The sequence below is a fragment of the Lutra lutra genome, chromosome 17, assembly GCF_902655055.1.
Source record: "Lutra lutra chromosome 17, mLutLut1.2, whole genome shotgun sequence".
NCBI classification, from domain to species: domain Eukaryota; kingdom Metazoa; phylum Chordata; class Mammalia; order Carnivora; family Mustelidae; genus Lutra; species Lutra lutra.
Genome location: NC_062294.1, coordinates 36,063,921 through 36,089,730, shown reverse-complemented (window position 1 = coordinate 36,089,730; position 25,810 = coordinate 36,063,921). Strand labels below are relative to the sequence as shown.

Here is a 25,810-nt window from a genome sequence, read left to right as displayed (position 1 = left end):
TATACCAAGCCCTAGACTCTACACTAGGACATAAAATTCATCGTTAAGTCAAATATTTATTGAAGAAAGGCCAATACTGCCCGACAACTGTAAATACTAGGAAATGCTCGCCCTCAAAAAATATCCAGACTACTGTGGTACATGGTCTAACTAGAATACAGCAGAACTGGATTGTTGATGGGAGGAGTAAATCGGTTGACTTTTTGAGCTGTATATAAAAATTTACAATCCTCAGGATGCGTGGGTGGCTCAGTCGGTTAAGCAGCTGCCTTTGGCTCAGGTCATGATCCCAGGGTCCTGGCATCAAGCCCCACATCGGACTCCTTGCTAGGCGGGCACCTGCTTCTCCCTCTCCCTCTCCCTCTGCTTGCCTGCCTGCCAATCCCCCTGCTTGTGCTCTCACTCACTATCTCTCTGTGTCAAATAAATAAAATCTTAAGAAAAAAAAATTTACAATCCTCTTGGTCTTTGACCTAGCCTTATAATCTAGCAATTCCGCCCTTAAGAATCTGTGCAAAAGATATTTTCCACCTGTACTCAAATCCATTTGTGCAAAGACGATGTGCTTTGTGGCACTGCTTGTCAGAGCAAAATGAGAAACACCCCAGATGTCTAACAACAAATTGCTTGAGCAAGTTAAGATATGCATACAACAGAATATTGCCTCAACTCTTTAAAGAATGAAATAGGCCTATGTGAACTGATACAGAGATCTCCAAAATACACTGTTAATTGGAAAAACAAGGTATAGAACTCCCTTAAGGTTGTGCAAAAATAATGCGAAAATATATTTATACTTGAATATGCATTAAGAAACTGGAGAAAAGGAACTGGGGGACAGGCATAGGACAGAGACTTATTTTTCATTTTTTTTTTTTAAGATTTTATTTCTTTGACAGAGAGAGAGATCACAAGTAGGCAGAGAGGCAGGCAGAGAGAGAGGGAGAAGCAGGCTCCCTGCTGAGCAGAGAGCCTGATGTGGGGCTCGATCCCCAGACCCCGAGATCATGACCTGAGCTGAAGGCAGAGGCTTAAACCACTGAGCCACCCAGGTGCCCCTTATTTTTCATTCTATACCCTATTGTTTTATTTGATTTTTCTACTAGGTAAACCTAGTATGGCCTTTTCCCCCACAAAGGGAAAAGGATTTGAACACAACTACTGAGGTACTGAGGGAGCCAGCAGACCCACCGTTGAAGGAGTTAGTAGTCCTAGAAAGCTTTCTAGAAAAGTTGTCACAAAAGCTGAATCCCTAAGGATGTCAAGTGGTGTTCTTAATCAAAAGTGAAGCCGTACTGGGCAGATGGGACAGTGTAAGCAAAGGCAGAGAGGTCAGCAATTTGGTGTTGTGAAACGCCAAAACCAGAGCAAAGAGTTAAGGCTGGGGAAGTGAGCCATATCTACTTATGCAGGTTTTTGCTACCATGGGAAGAAGTTCAAGCCTCATCCTGAGGGCAATGGGGCAATAAGCGTTTTAAGTTAGGGAGTAATAGGATTCTATTTGAATTTGAGAATGATTGGTCCTGCAAAATACGTCAAGTATCAGACCTGAGGAAAGAAAGGTCAGGGGCACCAGGATATCTCAGTTGTTAAGCGGCTGCTTTCCAGCTTGGGTCATGATCCCAGAATTCTGGGATGGTGCCCCACATCCCACTCCTGATCAGCAGGGAGTCTGCTTCTCCCTCTCCCTCTTTGCCCCTCCCCCATGCTATGCACACACACACTCTCTCCCTCTCTCTCTCTCTCAAATAAATGAAATAAATATAATGAAATATATATATAATGAAATCTTAAAAAAAAGAAAAAGTCAGTAAAGGAGGAGAGAGGAGGGATTAAAAAAAGAATGAAGTCCATAGTATTAGAGCTTGAGGAGCCATTTTGCTGGGGCAGGGAGTGATTAGAGATATTTCCAGGATGACTCTGAAGTTTCTACAGTAAAGGACTGGAGGAATAGAAGTAACAGTGGAAGATAGTGCTGCAGCTTTCCAAGAATGGTGGGGGGCATAAATCAGAAATCTAAGCCCTGCAATCCAGACCCTGAGGAGTTTTCTGAGAGTTTCATTTGAATAGGTCCGTTTTCTGGAAATTTCCTCAAAAGGCCACTTGGCTGGCGTAGGTGTTAAGGAAGAGGTCTTTTTTTTTTTTTAATTTATTTATTTGACAAATAGAGATCACAAGTAGGCAGAGAGGCAGGCAGAGAGAGAGAGAGGAGGAAGCAGGCTCCTTGCGGAGCAGAGAGCCCGATATGGGGCTCAAACCCAGGACCCTGGGATCATGACCCGAGCTGAAGGCAGAGGCTTTAACCCACTGAGCCACCCAGGCGCCCAAGGAAGAGGTCTTTAACTTTATGGGGTTTCTGAAATGGTTCATGTGCCAGAGACTGAGAGTTGGTTGATGTAAACTCCATCTAGGTCCCCCTTTCTCTCTAGCCACCTTCTAGCTAAGACTAGAAGATCATGGCCATGATCATATATGTGGTGTTATCTCTGGCCTATTAGATATAAACCTGTCTGCTGAGTGGGATTTTTTTGGGAAAGGTTCTGAGTTCTTGATAAAATGAACAGATTAATGTCAAAAAACTTTGTCTTTTGCCTTTTGCATTTTTTGTGCTTTGCCTTTCACACTTTTTCTTACTATCTGTGGAGTAATGAACCAGAGACCCTAAAGGTACAGAAGCCATCTTATGACATGAGACAATGAGGTGTCGTGCTAGTTATCTGCTGTTATGTAACAAATTACACCAAATTTGGTGGCTTAAAGCAGCAAACACTTATTATCCCACTTTCTGTGGGTGAGAAATCCAGGTGTGGTTCTACAGTCTCACCTGAATGCTCAGCTAGGGGGAGATCTACTTCTAAGCTTACTCTTTTGATTGTTGGCACTCCCCACTGTCCCTCATCACATCCACATAGTCTCTTCACAACATGGCAATTGTAAGCTGTCTCACAATATGACAATTTGGCTTTCCCTAGAAAAAAGAATGAGAAAGGGGCACCTGGGTGGATCAGTGGGTTAAGCCTCTGCCTTCGGCTCAGGTCATGATCTCAGGGTCCTGGGATGGAGCCCCACATCCAGCTCTCTGCTCAGCAGGGAGCCTGCTTCCCCCTCTCTCTCTGCCTATTTCTCTACTTGTGAACTCTGTCAAATAAATAAATAAAATCTTAAAAAAAAAAAAAAAGAAAAAAGAGAAAGAACGTGCATGAAAGAAGCCACATTCTTTTTATAACTTAATCTCAGAAGTGTCATCCCCTTACTTCTGCTATATTCCATTAGAAGCTAGAGGTGCCTGGGTGGCTCAGGCAGTTAAGTGGCCAACTTTGGATTTTGACTTAGTCTTTGATCCCCCCACCACCCACAGGAGTCAGGCTCCGTGCTCTGCAGGAAGTCTGCTTGAGGATTTCCTTCCCTCTGCCTTGATACACCCCCTTGCACGCATATGCTTGCACGCTCTCTCAAATAAATCTTGTTTTGTTTTTTTAAAAGATTTTATGTACTTATCTGACAGAAAGAGACAGAGAGATCACAAGTAGGCAGAGAGGGAGGGGGAAGCAGATTCCCTGCTGAGCAGAGACCTGAAGCAGGGCTCAATCCCAGGACCCCAAGATCATGATCTGAGCCAAAGGAAGAGGCTTAACCCAGTGAGCCACCCAGGTGCCCTCAAATAAATCTTAAAAAAAAAAAAAAAAAAAAAAAAAAGCTAGTCACTAAACCCAGCCCACACTAGAGGAGATTACACAAGGGCAAGAATACCAAGAGGCAGGGCTGTCTACCCCAGATGTCATGCATGGAACTATGATCAATCCACTAAGGATGAACAAAAAGCTAGGAAGTGGGGCGCCTGGGTGGCTCAGTAGGTTAAAGCCTCTGCCTTTGGCTCAGGTCATGATCCCAGGGTCCTGGGATCGAGTCCCACATCGGGCTCTCTGCTCAGCAGGGAGTCTGCTTCCCTCTCTCTCTCTGCCTACTTGTGATCTCTGTCAAATAAATAAATAAAATCTTAAAAAAAAAAAAAAAAAGCTAGGAAGTGCCTGGGTCCCTGACTGCATTGTTAAGTAACTACCCGTTATGGCCTATCTCCCTAGATTCCTTATAATGTGAAAGAGGGAAAATAGTTCAAAATAAGACAGTTCCACCCCCACCAGAATAGATAAGAAGAATAACATCAAATGTTGGGGGGGAGCAGGTATAAAATGGTGTAATCTCTTTGGGAAAAGGTCTAGGAAACTAAATATACACATAGCCTATGACCCGGTATTGACAATCTTAGGTATTTACCCAAGAGAAATGAAAACAAATGTCCACAAAAAGACTTGTGCAAGAATATTCACAACAGCTTTATTTATAATAAGATCAAACTGTGAAAAAATTTCCACAAATGTTTCAAAGAGGTAAATAGAAAAATTGTTATATTCATTTCATGGAATACTAGTCAGCTTTTAAAAGGAATGAAATATTGGTACATACAACAAAATGGATTAATTTCAAAAACATGATGCTTAGTAAAAGAAGCCTTACACAAAAGAGCACATACTATACAATTCCGTTTATGTGTAGTTCTAGAACAGCCATAACTATTTCATGGTAGAAAAAAATCAGAGCAGTGTTTGCCTTTAGGGATAAGAGTGGGGATAAAATAAAAAGGTATCAAAGAACTTTCTGGGCTGACAGTAATAGTCTGTATCTTCATAGGGGTTTGTGTTACACAAATATTTGCATTTATCAAAACATACTAAACAGTACAATTAAGATTTGGACATTTTATTGAATTTAAATTTATAAGAACAAGAGCCTGAAGGCAATATTGAACTCTAGGTAGTGATAGGTATGTTGAAGTATTTAGGGTAAAATGTGCTAATGCCTACTACTTTACATTATAGTGCATTTTTAAAAAAGGATAGCTACATGAGTAGATAAGTGATAAAGCAGAGTGAAATGTCAAATGGTACAATCTACGTGGTTGGCATACAGTTGTTCACTGTAAAATTTGGGTATTTTGTATGTCTGAAAATTTTTGTAAGTTACAGTAAACAAAATCTACTTATTTAAGCCACGGTTCATTAGGTTTTCAATGATCTGCTATCAACATATTCCTTACTTAAACTCATACCAAAACAACGGTTTTCTACAAAGTGGATGAGACTGGCCCTAACACTTATTCATTCATTCAACAAACATTTACTAGGTACTTACCATGTGCTGGACCTTGTGCTCTTGATAGGGGTATGATCTTGTGAGCAAAAAAGTCCCCGCTGTTGTGAATTTTATAATCTAGCACAGAAGATGACAAACACATACTATCACACAAATAAACATATAACTACTGTGGTTATAGTTATGAAGGAACCATCCTGGATTCCTAAGGCCATGACAAGGGACCTGACCTACGGTATGGTGGGGTAATCAGGTAAGACGTCCTGAAGGAAATGTGTGTGACAGGCAGAGTTAATGACATGAAGACCAGTAAGCAGCATGAACAAATTAACTGAGGTCAAAGGAAGTAAAAGGAGGCTACTGTGGCAAAAGCACCAACAGAAAGAGGAAGACAGAGTCCAACACACTGACAGGTCCTAGAAGAGTCCACTTTCCACTGGCTTTGGACGCTATCTCTGTGCCCAAGATCTTTCACGCATACTATTAAAGTGGCTATAGGTGCTCTAGTCTCACTTAAGCAATTAGATCAAGGCAGGAAGTTCTTTAATAACAGCTATTATGTATATAATAAACCAAAATTCAAAGTCACTTTTTTGTTTTGTTTTTAAGTAAACTCTACCCCAGTATGGGGCTCTAACTCATTACAACAAGATCAAGAGTTGCATGCTTTACTGACTGAGCCAGCCAGATGCCTCTGAAAGCCACTACTTACTCCTTTTTTTTGGTTGTTGTTAATTAATTTATTTGACAGACAGAGATCACAAGTAGGCAGAGAGGCAGAAGGGCAGAGAGGGAGGGAAGCAGGCTCCCCGCGGAGCAGAGAGCCTGACTTGGGGCTCCATCCCAGGGCCCTAGGATCATGACCTGAGCCAAAAACAGAGGCTTACCTCACTGAGCCACCCAGGTGCTCTGCCACTTCTTACTCCTTTTGCAGTCAGGACCCAAGCTACCTAAGGGACATGGTGGGAAGATGAGATGTAGCAACCTCCACCTCCACTCCTTTCTTTCAACACTCAACCAAGGAGCTTTTGAAAGCTTTGTTTTTGGAGCGCTAAAAGGGTATTTACTATCTCACATAACCAAAATACACTAATAGTAGTTCAGGCACAACTCATTCCGTGTGTTTGCTCACAATGAACAAGGGTTCATTTCTGCCTCTCAAGTCTACACCCCTTGTTGGAGGGGGTAAGGATAATTGATAGGATAATTCAACATCTTATAACTGCTCCTTTCCCTCTCTCATCACATTTCACTGGCTCTTCTTGGAAGAAACCACTCATTTGGAGTGAACAGGGATATGTGCTGACTTTTTTTTTTTTTAAGATTTTATTTATTTGACAGAGATCACAAGTAGGCAGAAAAGCAGGCAGAGAGAGGAGGAAGCAGGCTCCCTGCTGAGCAGAGAGCCCGATGCGGGGCTAGATCCCAGGACCCTGGGATCATGACTGAGCTGAAGGCAGAAGCTTTAACCCACTGAGCCACCCAGGTGCCCCACTGCTGACTATTTTAAACCAAAGTCCATCATCCAGCCCTGGAAGTCTAACGAGAGGTCTGAGAAGTGAGGGAAGGATGGATGGTCACAAAGCAACTACTACCCAGACAAAGTAACTATACAACACCACTTTCTTCCACATTGGCCAACCTTCTGTGACCATTTGACATCACCCTTGTGCTTGCTGACTTTCATATAAAGTCCTTCCCACACCTCTGGTTTTAGCCTTGTTACCCTATCAGTCTGAGCTAAGTCTCAGGCTTCATTCTTGATTCATTCTTCATTCTTGAGAAGGAATTCACAAAAACATTGACTAGATTCCTTGACTACCCAAGGATGGAGCAGTAAAATCAGCAGGTGACTCCACAGACCAGGGCACCCAGCCAGGGGAGTAAATTAGAGCTGAAAGACAAAAACACCTGCTCACAAAGCTTTGTGTCATAGTACTTGGGCTGCTTCTACCCAAAGGAAGGGACATCTTTTTTTTTTTTTTTTTTTAATTTGCAATAATGCATCCCGTGGCCTTTAATTCTTTGGCTCACAGTCAAATTCTACTTTAGGGGATTTCCATTCCATCTTTCCCTCCATTCCTTGCCCTCCCTCCTTCCCTATATGTCTCTCAAGTAAAATCCATTCCAGATGCCTTTTTCTCACCTCTTAGCTTTTAGGATTCCTTAGCTATCCTTCACAGATTAGACACAGTAGATCATCAGAAGGGAGAGAAGCAGGAAGAGAACTATCCCAGTATCTTTACCCCAACTTAATCCATGAATGCCAGAACTGCAATCTAGCTACATAATCATAAAAAGGCCATTAATTATGGTCTCTGATAGGCCACTTACATTTTTTTTTTAAATAATCATGGACGAAGGACTGGCTTTGTGTGACAGAATAAGTATTATCACTCAAAAGCACCAGTATGCCATGTCTTCTGTGTGCACGGCTCTTGTATCAGAAACATGCTTTCACTTCTTTATTCAAAAAATATCTTCCGAAAGCCTGAGAGCTTTTGCTTATTCCCCTAAAATCCTCTTTACCCAGATTTTTGCATGGCTGAGTCCTAAGCATCTTTCACACACACATACACTCTGGGTTGTTCCACATTCCTCCAATGAAGAAGCTCAAAACTCAGGGGCAGCCTGTAGTTTTCTAGTATATTAGGTATCTTTCAGTCTTCATGTTCTGCCAGGGTCTGGGAAGGTATTAAGTTGAGCCATATGAAACTGCCTTTATATAAAAATGAAAATGTTGTGTTTTTCAGAAAAAGAAAAAGATTTTATTCAACCAAAATATACACTATTAGCATTAACTGCTTTCCCTCGATGATAAATTTCTCCAAATATATTTAAAATTCAGCATTATTAAAATTTATTCAAATCCTTCCATTACTGTTCTCTATTACAGAATGCTCTGTTTTTTGGAGTTTCAAATGATGACAAATGATACATAATTTCAACTTCTTTACAATAAGATGCTACTGTTAGTTTTGCCTGAGTTAAAAGAAATGAAATACTCTCTTTGCAGACCACCATACAGTTACCAGAACCTTCTTTTTGGTTGCAATGAGGGTTTTAACACACTTGGTAACTTCTCCAACATCCAACCATCATCCAGACCATTTTCATTTTTTGTCAAAGTTTATGATATTCTCTAAAATAGGTCTCTGCTCTTTAAAATCTTAAGGTAGGAGCACATCTCTAATCATCTCAGTTTGTGATCATCCATCAGTTGGTGTTACCTACCCATTTGTCCAACTTTTTCACCTTTCCTATTGCAGCCAGGTGTCGAGAAATTGTTGTAGCAGAAACTCCTAAGTCTGCTGCAAGGCCTCGAATTGCTGTTTTGGGATTAGCTTCCACCATGGCTCTCAACTGATCTTCATTTAAAACAGATCTGGGTCTCCCTCGAGGCTCATTTTTCAGACTCAGATCCCCAGAACGAAATTTTTCGAACCACCACCGGATAGTCCTTTCACTAACAGAGCCTTTTCCGAAGACAGAATTGATGTTTCTACTTGCTGTGGCTGCACTGTGTCCTAGTTTAAATTCATATAAAAAGAGTATTCGCAAATCTTTCAAAGATATGGTACTATTCACTTCTGTGGAGGAAATAAATAATAAAAATTCAGCCATCAAAGAAAACTGAAGACCATAATATCATTATGAATACTAAACAACACAACTGAAAATAGACCTGACATCAACTTTATCAATCATGGTCAAGTTTCAACTAGTCAAATATCAGCAATTTCATCTGAAGGATACATGTTTTCATCACTGTGTTCTGCTGCCATCAGTTTATATCAGGCAGATGACTTTACAGTAGGAATACAATTTCCAGTGATTTTATAAGCATCACCATAAAAGAAATACTTCTGAACTAAAATATGAGTTCTGCTTTTAAATCTAGGAACTTAGGCCTGCCACACAATTTTTTCAGTACTATCAAATTAAGATCTCAAACCAATTTAATGCTTGGAAAAAACTTCTCCCATAACGGCTTGATAAATACCTGCTTCTGATGTTTTCTGACAGAAGTATTCATAGGTTTTCCTTTCCCCCATTTCACATGATCTGAATGACTGCTACTTCACAAGTTCTTTGTATTTTCTAAATCCTTATTTACTATGGAATTTTTCTTCTTTTGCCTAGTTCACTTTTTTGGGCTTCATAGTTAATTTTGGTGGAAATGAATGAAAATAATATTTCAGGTATATGAAAGAACTGGTTTCCATTTTCTCCTGGCCTTCATGTATTCTAATGGCCCTAGGGTCCACTGTCCAGTGGACTTTTTAAAAACTACAACCATAACATACATGTGCCCTAAACCTACCAAAGGTTAAAAAGGAGAGGGAGAGAGTTAGAGGGATTAATTCAGCAAAATTCCAATCTAGACAATGTTTGGGAGAAATCTTGGGGTAGGAAGGGGAAGTTTTTCTTTTCAGCAGCTTTAATTCTAGCCCCTTTTAAGCATATATTACTCCAATAGTAACTTTTCTGCCTTTTTCCTCCCCTATGCTTCCAAGACAATAAAGTGGAAAAGAATTACATTTCTTTCTACCACCACTTGAGTTCTAAACTGTTTGAAATAAGCTGATAATCTTCTTTACAAAAGCAGAAAAAAAAATTCTGACCTCAAACATAATATATTGTTACAAATATATATATATTGCAATTGTAAGATAAATATTAGGAAGGTGAGCAGCTTTATTTCAGCCCCTAGGTCACTGAAAGCAATTACCCTATTATTCATAAAGGGAACAGGAATAGGGAGAGAGGTTTCCCATCATATACTACTATATTAGTAGGTTTAATTAATGCAAGAAGCCACCTCTTCCACTTCTAACACACTACTTGAGATATAACCAAAAAACAAAACTTGTTTTAATACAGAGCTAAATCCAAAAGCAAAAGAGAATTTCCCAAGTGCAAAAAAGTAGGAAACAGTAAAAAAAAAAACCCACAGTGGTGAAGGGGCACATTAAGAGAATTCATATCTCAGAACTACATACAAATAATGGAACAATCTGAAACAGAGACATTTTAAGAAAAAAGTATGACATTTTAAAGCATGCCTTTAATGTTCAAAGAGAAAACAAAGAAATAGATTTCACTAAGCAAGAACAGGCCATTGTAAAAGAAAAAAACTCCCACATTATATTTAGTTGTCACATTTCCTTAGTTTCCTCCAATATCTGACAATGCCTTGGTATTCCCTAATTTTCATGACCTTGACTCTTGAAGAGTACTGATTGCTTTACCTTGTCAAATACATTTCATTTGGGTTTGGCTAATGTTTTCTAATGACTGAACTAAGGTTATACATTTTTGGCAAGAATACAAAGAAATGATGCATCCTTTATCATGGGTTTCAAGATGTGAATATGTTTTGTTATTGTGATGTTCACCTTGATCACTAAGATAAATTTTGGCAGGCTTCATCCCATTAAAATTACTATCTTTGTCTTTGTGATTAATGAAGATCTTGGAGAACATACTTTGAATCTATACTTTTCCTCAAATTTTCACTCACTAATTTTAGAATCAATTGGTGGATCTTGTCTGCAACAATTATTACTGTGTTTAGCTAATGCTTATTTTCTACTTCCCTCAATCCATCCAACCTTCCACAGTTATTAACTGGAATTTACTATAAGTGAAAACTGTTCATTTCCCCATTTATATCTATATCAGTATGGACTCATGGATATTTACTTTATTATTCCATGGGTTATAATCCAATGATTTCATTATTTCTTTTGCTAAAATTGCTCCAGCTCTGGCCATTAGAACTCTTTCGGTATGGTTCTCAAGTTCTTTCACACTATCCCCCCATTTTTTTTCTGTAAGCATTTTGTTACCTGGCATACATCAAGATGGTCCAGGCACCTTTACCAACCACTTCTCTAAGAAATGGAGAATCAGAAATAAAAAACTGGAACCTAGGTTTGTTCATTAGTCACTCTCAGTGGAAACAGCTAAGAAACACGCATAGTAACCAATACATATAATATCTCAGATTCCAAACCAACCCACCAGAGTTCATTTTAGCCTTCTCCTTTCTCTATTTGTGAGAAACCCAGTTTTTGTTATCTAAAACATATTTGCCTATTTGTTCAGTTAGAGTACACACAGAATTGTTAATCTATGCCCTTGTGACAAATATATTTACTGACTATATTACAGCATTAATGTGCAATTCTTTTTATCTTTACCATTACAGTATCCAATCAAGATGTTATTTTCCAAAACAACTTGGAATAAAGTTCTTTTCTTCCCCATCCCCTCTAATGTCACTCCTTCCTCACTAGTTCCCATATCCTCACTTTTTGGCACTCCTTTCCCACCTACCCCCTGTAGATTACCAATAATCACTCTGGTTTCCATTTTATCCTCCCAATATTGATTCTACAAAAACAAGCAGATACACATGTACTGTCTCATATCTCTTTCTTTCTTACACAGAAGACCATATACTATACTCTTGTGTTTTATTTTTGTCATTTAACAGTATATTATCTCAGAAACACTCCATATTTGTTGATACAGACCATTCTCATTCTTTCTTTTTCAATACCGCCCCATTACTCTACTGAATGGATATATCACATTTTAATCACTTTCTATGTATGGACATTTAAACAGTTTCCAATATTTCGCAATTACATTGTATAACACTGTGGTAGTGAATATCTGTGTGTATGTATTTTTATATTGTTAGAGGTGTATCTAAATGGTAGAGTCCCAGAAATGGTTTTGCTGGGTCAAAAAGTAAATATATATATATATATATATATATATATATATATATATATATAGTATTTTTTTAAAAGATTTTATTCATTTGACAGAGAGAGAGAGAGATCGCAAGTAGGCAGAGAGGCAGGCAGAGAGGTAGGGGGAAGCAGGCTCCCTGCTGAGCAGAGAGCCCAATGCGAGGCTCGATCCCAGGACCCTGAGACCATGACCTGAGCTGAAGGTGGAGGCTTAACCCATGGAGCCACCCCGGTGTCCCCATATACAATATTTTTAAGTATTGCCACATTTCCCTTTGGAAGGGCTATAACAATTCACATTTTCACCAGCAATGTATAACAATTCTCATTTTCACCAGCAATGTATGCCATTTCTCCACAGCTTCACCAACAAAGTATATTGTCATATTTTAAAGTTTTTGCCATTAATAGGTATTATTTTAATTTGCATTTAATTATGAGTAAATTTGAACTTTTTTCCATATATTTTAGGCCATTACTATGTGTTATTTTTTTGTGAGTTGTCTCTTCATATCTGATTCCCATTATATCAGACTTTTGTAACTTTGCCCTCAAATTTTTTGTTTTGAAAATCTCAAAACCACTGTTTATTATCAAGGTGAACTCCAGGCTTCATGACGGACTTATCAATAGAATTTCTGGTAGCAAGTATGAGCACCAGGGTCCCCAAACTTTTTGAAGTCACTGAGACAGGGATCAGCTTCCCCCAGCAGGGTTTGGTCATACTGAATGAAAATGGCTTTGAGCTCCTTCTTGGAAGTCTCATCAATGTATTTCTGATAATAAGGACCCCAGGGCTTTGGAGTTGTGCTAGCAGATTGTGCAAATCTGGGTCATGTGACCACTACCCTTCACACAGACTCAGATGCCCACCCCAAGAAATCATTCCCTGCCCAGAAGCAGAACAGATTCCAGAACCTTGTACTGCTGTGTGCATTGCTGGATCGTCTCCAGGGGCTGCCCATTCACCTGATAAGGCTGCTGCCCCATCTGCTACCACAGCTGTGGCCATCTGCTTGTGTCCAAGGACCTGCAGAGACTGCAGAAGGCCTTGGACTGCACAGCTGCCAATGTAGACAAGAACTCCTCACCACATGGTGACACAACCAGAAAACCTTTTGTCCCTCAAATTTTAAGAGCTGTTTCAATATTTAAAATATTGTCCTTTTTGGGCGCCTGGGTGGCTCAGTGGGTTAAGCTGCTGCCTTCGGCTCAGGTCATGATCTCAGGGTCCTGGGATTGAGTCTCTGTCAAATAAATAAATAAAATCTTTAAAAAAAAAAATATTGTCCTTTTTATGTGGTATATATTGTGAATATTTTCTCCCAGTTTCTTCTTGACAAACTTTTATTTATAGGATTTTTTACTATCTAAGAATTTTTTATAGTGAAATTTATCAGTCTTTTGTTTTACTGCTTCTGTATTTTAAGTAACAGCAAGCCTTTTTCTACACCAAGATTATAAAGGAATTAACTCATAGTGGTGGATAAAGATAGCCATTTTTTTTTAAAGATTTTGTTTATTTATTTGACAGAGAGAGATCACAAGCAGGCAGAGCAGCAGGCAGAGAGAGAGGGGGAAGCAGGCTCCCCACTGAGCAGAGAGCCCAACGCGGGGCTCGATCCCAGGACCCTGAGATCATGACCTGAGCCAAAGGCAGAGGCTTAATCCACTGAGCCACCCAGGCACCCCAAAGATAGCCCTTTTAATAATACTGCAGGGACAAGTGGGCAGATTTGGAAAATGCTAAAAGTGGGTCACTCATTATTCCATGAAAAAGAAAGTATATCATCTTTCAAAGAAGTTTCCAAAAACTTTCCAAAGTTTAGCAAAGATGTAGGGTACAAGAGCAAAAATCAGTTCTGTTTTTATACACCAGTGATGAATAACCTGAATAAAAAATTAAGAAAGCAATTCCATTTATAATAGCATCAAAATAATAAAATACTTAGGAATAAATCTAAGGAGGTAAAACATTTTTTTAATATTTTATTTATTTATTTGACAGAGAGAAAGAGAAAGAACACACAAGCAGGGAGAGGGAGGCAGAGGGAGAAGCATAGTCCCTGCAGACCAAGAACCGGACACAGGGCTTGATCCCACACCCCTGGGATCATGACCTGAGATGAAGGCAGACACAACCAACTAAGCCACCCAGGTGCCCCAGAAGGTAAGACTTTTATGCTGAAAACCCTGTTTAAAGAAATTAAACAAGATCTAAATAAATGAAAAGACAATCCTATTCATAGGCAGGAAGACTTAATATCATTAAGATGTCAATATTATCCAAATCAATCTAAAGATTCAACACAATCCCTACCAAAAATCCAACAGCCTTTTTGGCAGAAATGGAAAAGCAGATCCTCGTTTTCATAAAAAATTGCAAGGAATCCTGAATAACCAAAATAATCTTGAAAAAGAGTAAAATTGGTGAACTCACACTTCCTAACTTTGAAACTTACTACAAAGCCACAATAATTAAAACAATACGATATGGACATAAGAACAAACATAAAGACCAATGGAACGGAAAGCCCAGAAATAAACCCTACACATATGGTCAACTGATTTTCAAGAAGCGTGTGAAGATCATTTAGTGGGAAAGGATGGTTTCTCAACATGGCACTGAGAAAACTGTATATATACATGCAGCGTGAAGCTGGACATAAACCACACCACGTACAAAAATTAATTCAAAAATTGATCAGAGACCTAAATATAAAAACTAAAATTACAAAAGTCTTAAAGAGAACATTGAGGAAAATGTTCATGGCATTGGGATTTGGCAACAATTTAATGAATATGACAACAAAAGTTAAAAAAAACAAAAAACAAAAATGGGTAAACTGGACTATATCTAAATCTAAAACTTCTGTGCCAAAGATTCAATCAATAGTGAAAAGGCAACCTACAGAATGGAATATTTGCAAACCACGTATCTGATAAGGGGTAAATATCCAGAACATATAAAGAGCTCCTACAACTCAAAAACAAAATACAAATAGCCTGATTTTTAAATGAGCAAAGGACTTACATAAATGTTTCTCCAATAAAAATATACACATGGGGGCACCTGGGTGGCTCAGTGGGTTAAAGCCTCTGCCTTCGGCTCAGGTCATGGTCCCAGTGTCCTGGGATCGAGCCCCACATCGGGCTCTGTGCTCTGCAGGGAGCCTGCTTCCCCCTCTCTATCTGTCTGCCTCTCTGCCTACTTGTGATCTCTGTCTGTCAAATAAATAAAATCTTTAAAAAAATATATATATATATACACATGGACAAGGATTTGAAAAGATGCTCAATATCATTAATCATTAAGGAAAGGCAAAACAAAACCACAATTATCAACTTACACCCATTAGGATAGCTACTAACCAAAGAAAATAACAAGTAACAGCAAAGATAAAGAGAAATTGGAACGCTTGAGCACAATTGTTGGGAATGGAAAACGGTGCAAACCTCTATGGAAAACAATCATGTTATTGGCTTCTCAAAAAATTGAAAATAGAATTACCATATGATCCAATAATTCTACTTCTGGGAATATATGCAAAAGATCTGAAAACAGAGTCTCAAAGAGGTATTTATACACCCACATTCATACCATCTTTATTCATAACAGCCAAAAGGCAGGAACAACCCAAGTGTCCATCAACCAATAAATGTATAAACAAAACATAATAATTGCATATAACAGAGTATTATTCAGCCTTGAAAAGAAAGGAAATTCTGACACATGCTACAACATACATGAACTGTGAAGACATGATGCTAAGTAAAATAACCTGGTCAGAGAAAAACAAACACTGTCTGATTCTACTTATGACATACCTAGAATGACATACCTAGAATAGTCCTATTCTTAGAGACAGAACATAGAATAGACCTTAGCAGGGAGCCAGGGGGGTGAGGGCAGGAAGGAATGGGAGTTGTTTAAGGTTACAGAGTATTCAGTTTTGGGAGATAAAAAAGTTCTGGAGATTGATAGCACAAAGATGTGAAACTACTTAACACTACTGAACTACATACTTGAAAATGGTTAAGATGGCAAATTTCATATTTTTGTATGTTACAATTAACAATAAAAATCAAAGAAAAATTAGATAAGTTGGATCTCATCAAAATTAAGATTTTTGTTCATCAAAGGACACTATCAAGAAAGTGAAAAGAGGGGCACCTGGGTGGCTCAGTGGGTTAAGCCTCAGGTCATGATCTCAGGATCCTGGAATCGAGCCCGGCATTGGGCTCTATGCACAGCAGGGAGCCTGCTTCCCCCTCTCTCTCTGCCTGCCTCTCTGCTTGCTTGTGATCTTTCTCTGTCAAATAAATAAATAAAATCTTTAAAAAAAAAAAAAGAAAGTGGGGGCGCCTGGGTGGCTCAGTGGGTTAAGCCGCTGCCTTCGGCTCAGGTCATGATCCCAGGTCCTGGGTTCGAGCCCCACATCAGGCTTTCTGCTCAGCAGGGAGCCTGCTTCCTCCTCTCTCTCTGCCTGCCTCTCTGCCTACTTGTGATTTCTCTCTGTCAAATAAATAAATAAAATCTTAAAAAAAAAAAAAAGTGAAAAGACAAATGGCAAAAAAATACTTGCAAATCATACTTCTGACAAGGGCTTAATACAGAAAATATATAAAGAGCTTCTATAGCTTAAAAAACAACCAAAACAACCCAATTAAAAATGGGCAAATGAGCTGAATAGAATTTCTCCAAAGAAGATATACAAATGGCCAATAAGCCCATGAAATGATGCTTAACACTGTTAGTCTTTAGGGAAATGCATATCAAAACCCAGTAAGGTGACACCTGGGTGGTTCAGTCAGTTAAGTGTCTGCCTTCAGCTCAGGTCATGATCCCAGGCTCCCAGGATCAAGTCCTGCAACAGGGTCCTTGTTCAGTAGGGAGCCTGTTTCTCCTTCTGCCTGCCGCTCCCTCTGCTTGTGGTCTCTCCCTCTCTGACAAATAAATAAAACAAAATAAAATAAATCTTTAAAAACAAAACAACAAAAACCAGTAAGATTAACAGTTACACCTACTAGGGTGGCAATAATTTAAAAAAAACAAAAAACAAACAAACAGAAAAAGACATCAGGGGCACCTGGGTGGGTCAGTCAGTTAAGCATTAGACTCTCAATTTCAGCTCAGGTCATATCTCAGGGTCATGAGACGGAGCCCAGAGTCAGGCTCCTTGCTGGGCATGGAGCCTGCTTAAGATTTTCTCTGCCCCTCCCCCACCTCCTCCCACCTCTGCTTACACACTCTTTCTCTCTTAAAAAAGGAAAAAAGGGGCGCCTGGGTGGCTCAGTGGGTTAAAGCCTCTGCCTTCAGCTCGGGTCATGATCCCAGTGTCCTGGAATCGAGCCCCGCATCGGACTCTCTGCTCCGCAGGGAGCCTGCTTCCTCGCGTCTCTCTCTGCCTGCCTCTCTGCCTACTTGTGATCTCATCTGTCAAATAAACAAATAAAATCTAAAAAAAAAAAAAAAAAGAAAAAAGAAAAGAAAAAAATTGGAAAATCTAACAAATTTGGTAAGAATAAGATAAATTGGAACCTCTGGGCCTTGCTTGTGGGAATGTAAAACAGCACAACCACTATGGAAAACAGTCTGGCATTTCCTCCAAAGGTTAAACTCGGAACTACCATATGACCCAGAAATTCTACTCCTAGGTATATATCCAAAAGAACTGAAACCAGGGGTTTGAACAGATATCGCTACACCAATGTTCATTACAAGAACCCTAGTTGTTGCACATCAGCAGATGGATTAAAAAATGTGGTATATACATAAAATGGTAATTTCTCAGACATAAAAAATAATGAAATTTAAATATATGCTACAATATAGGTAGACCTTGAAAACATTATAATTAATAAAATAAGCCAGACGTAGAAGGACAAATATTGTATGATCCCACTTACATATGAGGTGCCTGGAATAGGCACATTTACAGAGATACGAAGGAGAGATTGCCAGGGATTTGAGGGAGGTGTGTGGGGGTGGGGCAGAGGTGTGGAGAAAGAGATTGTTTAATGGGTACAGGGTTTATGTTGGGGATGATAAAGTTTGAAGTAAAACAACAGTGATAGAGACACAGTATTGTGAATGTTTTTAATGCCACTGAATTGTACACTTACAAATGGTTAAAATGATAAATACGTTATATATATATATATTTTTTTTTTTAAAGATTTTATTTATTTATTTGACAGAGAGAGATCACAAGTAGGCAGAGGCAGGCAGAGAGAGAGGAAGGGAAGCAGGCTTCCTGCTGAGCAGCGAGCCCGATGCGGGACTCGATCCCAGGACTCTGGGATCATGACCTGAGCCGAAGGCAGCGGCTTAACCCACTGAGCCACCCAGGCGCCCCTACGTTATATATATTTTACCACAATAAAAAAAAGAAGTTGTTCAACTTTACCCTAGTGGCCTGAAATACCGCCTTTGTCATATACTAACTTTTCATACAAATTTGGGTCTAATTCTACACTTTTTATTCTTCTCTACTGGTCTATTTGTCCCTGCCAATCCCACAACAATGTTTTAATTACAGAGGCTCTATCATATATATATATTTTTTAATTATTTTAATTACGCAGGCTTCACATACCATGTGGGGCTTGAACTCACAATGCGGAAAATCAAGAGTTGCATGCTCTACCAACTGAACCAGCCAGGTACCCCAAGGCTTTATATTAATTTATATTTATTTTAATGACTAGTACAGCTATCCAACCCTGATAGTTTTCTGTTTTTCAGTATTTTCCTGGTTATTTCTAAAATCAGTTTTATTGGGATGCCCAGGTGACGCAGTCAGTTAAGCAATCAACTCTTGATTTTGGCTCAGGTCATAATCTCAGGGTCCTGAGATTAAGCCCAAAGTCGGGCTCTGTGCTCAGCATGGAGTGTGCTTGAGATTGTCTCTCCCTCTCCCTTTGCCCCTCCTTCTCATGCTCTTTCTTTCTCTAAAGTAAAAAAGTCTTTAAAAATAAATAAGTAAAATATGGGCGCCTGGGTGGCTCAGTGGGTTGAGCCGCTGCTTTCGGCTCAGGTCATGATCTCAGGGTCCTGGGATCGAGTCCCACATCAGGCTCTATGCTCAGCAAGAAGCCTGCTTCCCTCTCTCTCTCTCTCTGCCTGCCTCTCCGTCTGCTTGTGATCTCTCTCTCTGTCAAATAAATTAAAAAAAAAAAAAAATCTTTAAAAAAAAATAAATAAGTAAAATATAATCGGTTTTATTGAGATATAATTCACATCCCATACAATTTACCCATTTAAAATGTACAATTCAGTGGTTTGGGTTTTTTTTTAAGATTTTATTTATTTATTTGACAGACAGATATCATAAGTAGGCAGAGAGGCAGGCAGAGAGAGGAAGGGAAACAGGCTCCCTGCCGAGCAGAGAACCCAATGCAGGGCTCAATCCCAGGACCCTGGGATCATGACCTGAGCCAAAGGCAGAGGCTTTAACCCACTGAGCCACCCAGGCGCCCACAGTTCAGTGGTTTTTAGTACACTCACAGGATTGTGAATCCAATTTTAGGACATTTTTCCACCTCCAAAAGAAACTCTGTATCAATTAACGATTGTTTCCCATTCTCCCCCATCTCTTTCCCAGCCCTAAACCATTAATCTATTTACTGTTTATAAATTTGCCTACGTGGACATTTTCTATAATTGGAATCATAAAAGTATGTGATCTCTTGTGACCGGCTTCTTGCACAAAGCACATTTTTGAGTCATTCATGTAGTAGCATATAATAATACTTCCTTTCTTTTTACTGTCAGATATTATTCCATCGTATGGATATACATTTGTTTTTCATCAGTTGATGGATATCAGGACTGTTTCTACTTTTTAGCTATTATGAATAAATCTGCTAATAACATTCATGTATAAGTTTTTGCATCCACTTCTGTTTTCAACTCTCTTGAGTTTAAACCTAAGAGTGGAATTGTGGATCATAACTCTATATTTAATCATTTGAGGATTAAATCATTTGAGGATTGTTTTCAAAGTATCTGCATCATTTTGCATTCCTAAAAGCAGCATATGAGAGTTTCAACTTCTCTACTTCTTCATCAATACTTGTTATTTTCTCTTATTATTGCATCTTAGTGGTATGAAGTAGTATCTCGTGATTTTGATTTGCACTTCCCTAATGACTAATAATGTTGAACATCTTTTGGTGTACTTACTGGTCATTTGTAGATCTTCTTTGGAGAAATTCCTTCAAATCCTCTGCCCTTTTTTTAAATTGGGTTATTTCTATTATTGAGGAGTAAGAGTATATATTAGGGGGGCACCTGGGTGGCTCAGAGGGTTAAGCCTCTGCCTTCTGCTCAGGTCATGGTCTCAGAGTCCTGGAATCGAGCCCTGCATTGGGTTCTCTGCTCAGCAGGGAGCTTGCTTCCCTCTCCCTCTCTGCCTACTTGTGATCTCTCTCTGAATCAAATAAATAAAATCTTAAAAGAAAAAAAAGAGTATATATTAGGGATACAAGTCCCTTATCAGATATGTGATTTAAAAATAGTATTTCCGGGGCACCTGGGTGGCTCAGTGGGTTAAGCCGCTGCCTTCGGCTCAGGTCATGATCTCAGGGTCCTGGGATCGAGTCCCGCATTGGGCTCTCTGCTCAGCAGGGAGCCTGCTTCCCTCTCTCTCTCTCTCTCTCTCTTTGCCTGCCTCTCTGTCTACTTGTGATCTCTCTCTGTCAAATAAATAAAATCTTAAAAAAAAAAATAGTATTTCCCATTCTACGAGTTGTCTTGATATCATCTGGAGAAAAAAAAGTTTTAAATTTTGATATAGCCCTATTTATTTACTTATTTATGTCACTTGAGCTTTATATCTCATATTTAAGAAACACTGCCTAACCCAAAGTCACTAAGATTTACTGTTATGCTTTCCTCTAGGAGTTTTATAGTTTTGTTAGCTCTTACATTTAGGTTTATAATATATTTTGATTAATTTTAAGTTTTTTTTTAAATTTATTTTAGAGATACAAAGTGAGAGAAAGAGTACACAGCAGAGTGAGAGGGAGAAGCAGACTCCATGTTGAGTCCAATGCAGGGCTTGATCCCACAACCCAGAGATCATGATCTGACCTAAAATCAAGAGTTGGATGCTTAACCAACTGCACCACCCAGGCATCCCATATTTTGAATTAATTTTTATGTATGGCATGAGATAGGGTGCCAACTTCATTCTTTTGCATATCCAGCATGGTATATCAATACCATTTGTTGAAAAAACTATTCTTTCTCATTTTATTTCCTTAGACCTTTACTAAAAGTCAATTGACAATTTTTGTGGCTATTTTTGCGTGTTTATTTTTCCATTATGAACCTTAAAATCAGCTTGTCTAACTCAATAAAACAACTTCTTAGGATTTTTATTAAAATTGCATTGGGGTGCCTGGGTGGCTCAGTTGTTAAGCATCTGCCTTTGGCTCAGGTCATGATCCCAGGGTCCTGGGATCTAGCCTTGCATCAAGCCCCACAATGGGCTCCCTGCTCAGCCAGAAGCCTGCTTCTCCCTCTCCCACTCCCTCCCCTTGCTTGTATTCCCTCTCTCACAGTCCCTGTCTCTGTCAAAAAAAATAAATAAAATCTTTAAAAAATAAATAAATTTTAAAGAATAAAATTGCATTGATTTCATAAATTAATTTGGGAGGATTAACATCTTTATGATGTTGAATCATCCTATTCAAGAACAAGGGAGGGGCGCCTGGGTGGCTCAGAGGGTTAAGCCTCTGCCTTTGGCTCAGGTCATGATCTCAGGGTCTTGGGATCAAGTCCTGCATCGGGCTCTCTGCTCGGCGGGGAGCCTGCTTCCTCCTCTCTCTCTGCCTCTCTCTCTGCCTACTTGTGATCTCTGTCTGTCAAATAAATAAATAAATAAATAAAATCTTAAAAAAAAAAAAAAGAAAAAAAGAACAAGGGATGTTTTACCATTTGCTTAAATCTGCTTCAGTGTCTCTTAGGAGTGTTTAAAATTTTCCTTGGATAAGTTTTAGGCCATTCTTACTAAATTTATTCCTAAAGATATAACTCTCCATGTTGCTATTGTAAATAGGCTTTTCTCTAACATTATGTTCAGTATAAGCTATTTCTATATAAGAAAGCTGATTTTTATGTTAATTTTAAATCCTGATCCTTCACTCAATTCTTTTACTATATTGAGGTACTTTTATTATTGATTTCCTAGAATCCAGCTATACTATGATCTGCAAATAGATATTGTTCTACTTGTTCTTTACCACTTCTATGCTTCTTCTTGATTTCTCTTATCTAATTGTCTTGGCTACTTTACCTCTAACATAATGCAGAATAGTAGTGAAGATAGTGACAATGTTTGCCTTGTTCCTGATATGAAACTGAAATGGAAATGTCTGTAGAGGTTCCCCATTTAAATAAGATACTACCTTTAATGCTAAAATATATACTTCATCAAGTTAAGTAAGTACTCTTCAAATCCTCTTCTCTTAAGTGTCTTAATTAATTCTTCTCTTAAGTGTCTTAATTCTCTTAAGTGTCTCTATCATGAATGGGTACTTAATTTTGCCAAAGGTTTCCTCAGAATCTACAGAGGTAATCTTATTGTTTTTTCTTTATATTTATTAACATGGTATATGATACTAATAGGTTTCCTTATATTGTACTAAGACTGCATTCCTGGAATAAATCCTGCCTTAGAACTTCTGCCTTTGTTTTTTCCTCTGCCTAGAATCTACTTTCTCTGGTTTTCATATGTCTAGCCCCTTCATCTATTCAGACCTTATAAAATATCTCCTCCTCAGTGATGCATTCCCTGGACCACTCAATCAAAAGTAACCTTCTAGTTAATCTATAGGACAATACCCTATTTTAATTTCCTACCCAGCACTTATAACTATTCTCCCTGTATATCCCATATGTATACTCCTATGCAAATATCTTCAACTACTACAACAGTACTAAACCTGTCTTAGAAGTAGATTTATTGCTGTATGCCCAAGATATATAGTACCTGGCATATGTTAGGCGCTCAACAGTTGTTTGCAATAAATCTACTATCATTATGGGCTCACTACTGATACAACATGTGATTTTATCACAGGAATAAAAAAGTAGTAAATAAACTCACCTTCAAATACACTTAGGGCATAAGTCTAGACTTAACATCAAAGAGAAAGCTAGAAACTCAAACAAAATTGAAGTGGGCAATTTTTTAGATAGTCTAAATCAGCGAATCAAAAAAAAACCCTGCTAATTAAAAAAGTATGATACTAAAATCAAGGTTTCCTTTCTTCCAATTAACATTTTCTAATTAAAATTTCTCATTAAGGGGCACCTGGATGGCTCAGAGGGTTAAAGCCTCTGCCTTCGGCTCAGGTCATGATCCCGGGGTCCTGGGATCGAGCCCCGCATTGGGATCTCTGCTCAGCGGGGAGCCTGCTTCCTCCTCTCTCTCTCTCTGCCTGCCTCTCTGCCTACTTGTAATCTGTCTGTCAAATAAATAAATAAATAAATCTTTTTAAAAAATTCTCATTAAAATTTGTTACAAAATTTGGGGCACCTGGGTGGCTCAGTGGGTTAACCCTCTGCCTTCGGCTCAGGTCATGATCTCAGGGTCCTGGGATCGAGCCCCACATTGGGCTCTCTGCTCAGTGAGAGAGCCTGCTTCCTCCTCTCTCTCTGCCTGCCTCTCTGCCTACTTGTGATCTCTGTCAAATAAATAAATAAAAATCTTTAAAAAAAAATTTGTTATAAAATTTATCAGTAAAGGAGTTAACATTTAAATTGGATGAAGAATAAATCAATGTAAATGACTTATTGTATCTAATAAAAACCAAAGGTACTGGGTGTATAAGCCTAATGATTCACAAACCTGTACCCCTGGGGCAAATAATACATTATATGTTAATAAAAATAATTAATAAAAAAACAAAAGTATTCTTCAATAGATTTTAGTATTATAATTCCACCAGCAAAAAAAAAAAAAAAAAATTTAACTCACAAAAATTAATTTTAACTTTATATAATGGAAACCATAAAAAACAGAAAGGTGGTAAACTCTCTCAATTACCTGTAAAAGATGATGATTTCTCTGAGCATTTTACTTTTAGAAGTTTCCTATTAATAAATACATAACCACAGGGACAAGATTTACATGCAACAGGAACCTGGAGGGGGAAAAAAAGGGAAAAAATATTACTGCTTTACTATTTATAACTTCTGAAGTATTTATGTGTCTTTTCAACTAAGCAATAACTTACTTGAAGGTAGAGATCACACTTTTATTAAAACTCCACCTCTTCATAAAAATTATTCAAGATAGGAAATCACACCCATCCCATTCTCCTAATCCTTTATAGTTCCAAGCATATGGTAAATGTTTAATAACAACTAATGTGAGTGGCCACAGGAAGAATGTAAAGTAAAAAAAACTATTTGCTGGCTAGGGTAGGAGTCAAGATGGCAGAGGAGTAGCAGACTGAGATGACATCAGGTAGCATGAGTTCAGCTACATAGTTATCAAATCATTCCAAACACCCACAAACCCAACAGGAGATCAAAGAGAAGAACAGCAATTCTAGAAAGAGAAAATCGACCACTTTCTGAAAGGTAGGATGTGCAGAGAAGTGAATCTGAAGCAACAGAAAGACAGACCGTGGGGGGAGGGGCCAGCTCCCAGAAAGTAGCAGGGCAACAAAGCAAAAAATCTGAACTTTTAGAAGTCTGCTCCACTGAAGGACATTGCTCCAGAGGTCAAGCGGGGGTGGAGTCCATGCGGGGACAGTATGGTCTCAGATCCCACGGGGTCACAGAAGTATCGGGGGTGTCTGAGTGTAGCAGAGCTCGCAGGTATCAGAGCAGGGAAGCCAGCTACAGAGACGGAGCCGAGGAGTGAGCTCTCAGCTTGGGGTTACCTTAAACCGTAATCCGTGGCACAATTGGGCCACTGCTCTTCGAGAAGGGACCCCACAAGTGGCAGATCTGGGGAGACCCACTTTCCTTCTCTGAAGGCAGGAATCTGCTGAGTTTGGAGACTCCAAATGGACCTGTGTGCCAGAGACGGAGGTGCTTGATCGCAGGCGGGTGAGCTCAGAGTCAGCGGAAGACCAGGGAGATGGGAGTGACTGAATGCTTTTCTCTAAGGGCACACTGAGGAGTGGGGCCCCGAGCTCTTAGGTCCTCCAGGCCAGAGACTGGGAGGCCACTGTTTTCATTCCTGTGCTCCAGAGGTCTAGAGAAAGCATTCAGGGAACAAAAGCTCCCCAGAGCAACCCAAGCAGATTATTTAGCCCTTAGCTGAGCCCCTGGTAAGGGCAGCACAATTCCGCCTCAGGCAAAGACATTTGAGAATCACTACAAAAGGCCCCGCCCAGTAGATCAGCAAGAACATCCAGCTAAGGCCAAGCTCACTGATCAAGGAGAAGAACGGAATTCCAGAGGAGGGGGAAGCAAAGGATGGAATTCATAACTTTGTACCCATGATTCTTTAGTCTTGCAAAGTTAAACTTTTATTATTTTTTTTAAGATTTTATTTCTTCCTTTGACAGACAGAGATGAGAAGACAGTAGAGAGAGGCAGGCAGAGAGAGAGGGGAAAACAGGCTCCCTGCTAAGCAAAGAGCCAGATGCAGGGCTGGGTCCGCAGGCTAGTGCCTTGCCACGTCCACCGTGAAGCCCTGCAGCAGCTCCCACAAAGTTAAATTTTTTTTAATTTTACTTTTTTCTTATTCTAATTTTTTTTAACTTTTCCTCTTTTAATGTTTTTTTAACTAGTTTATTATAACAATACCTTTCTTTTAAAAAAAAAAAAACCTTTTTAAACCTTCATTATGATAGTCATTTTATCCTTCATTGTATCTAACTTAATTTTTTGAATACATATAGGGTTTTTTCTTCTAAAAAAT

At 39.0% G+C, this 25,810-nt stretch overlaps 1 protein-coding gene across 1 annotated transcript in view; it reads right to left on the bottom strand.

Moving 5' to 3' along the window:
• Positions 1-4,319: 4,319 nt before the first annotated feature.
• LOC125089276 (histone-lysine N-methyltransferase SETMAR-like) overlaps positions 4,320-25,810 on the bottom strand; it is a 35,210-nt gene continuing 13,719 nt past the window's right edge. Inside the window, exons 2-4 of the mRNA XM_047711397.1 lie at positions 23,978-24,074; positions 8,386-8,741; positions 4,320-7,835 (exon numbers count right to left, since the gene is read on the bottom strand). Of these exons, the coding sequence (XP_047567353.1) occupies positions 7,812-7,835; positions 8,386-8,741; positions 23,978-24,074 (477 nt within the window). The 3' untranslated portion in view covers positions 4,320-7,811. The remainder of the gene's footprint in view (positions 7,836-8,385; positions 8,742-23,977; positions 24,075-25,810) is intronic.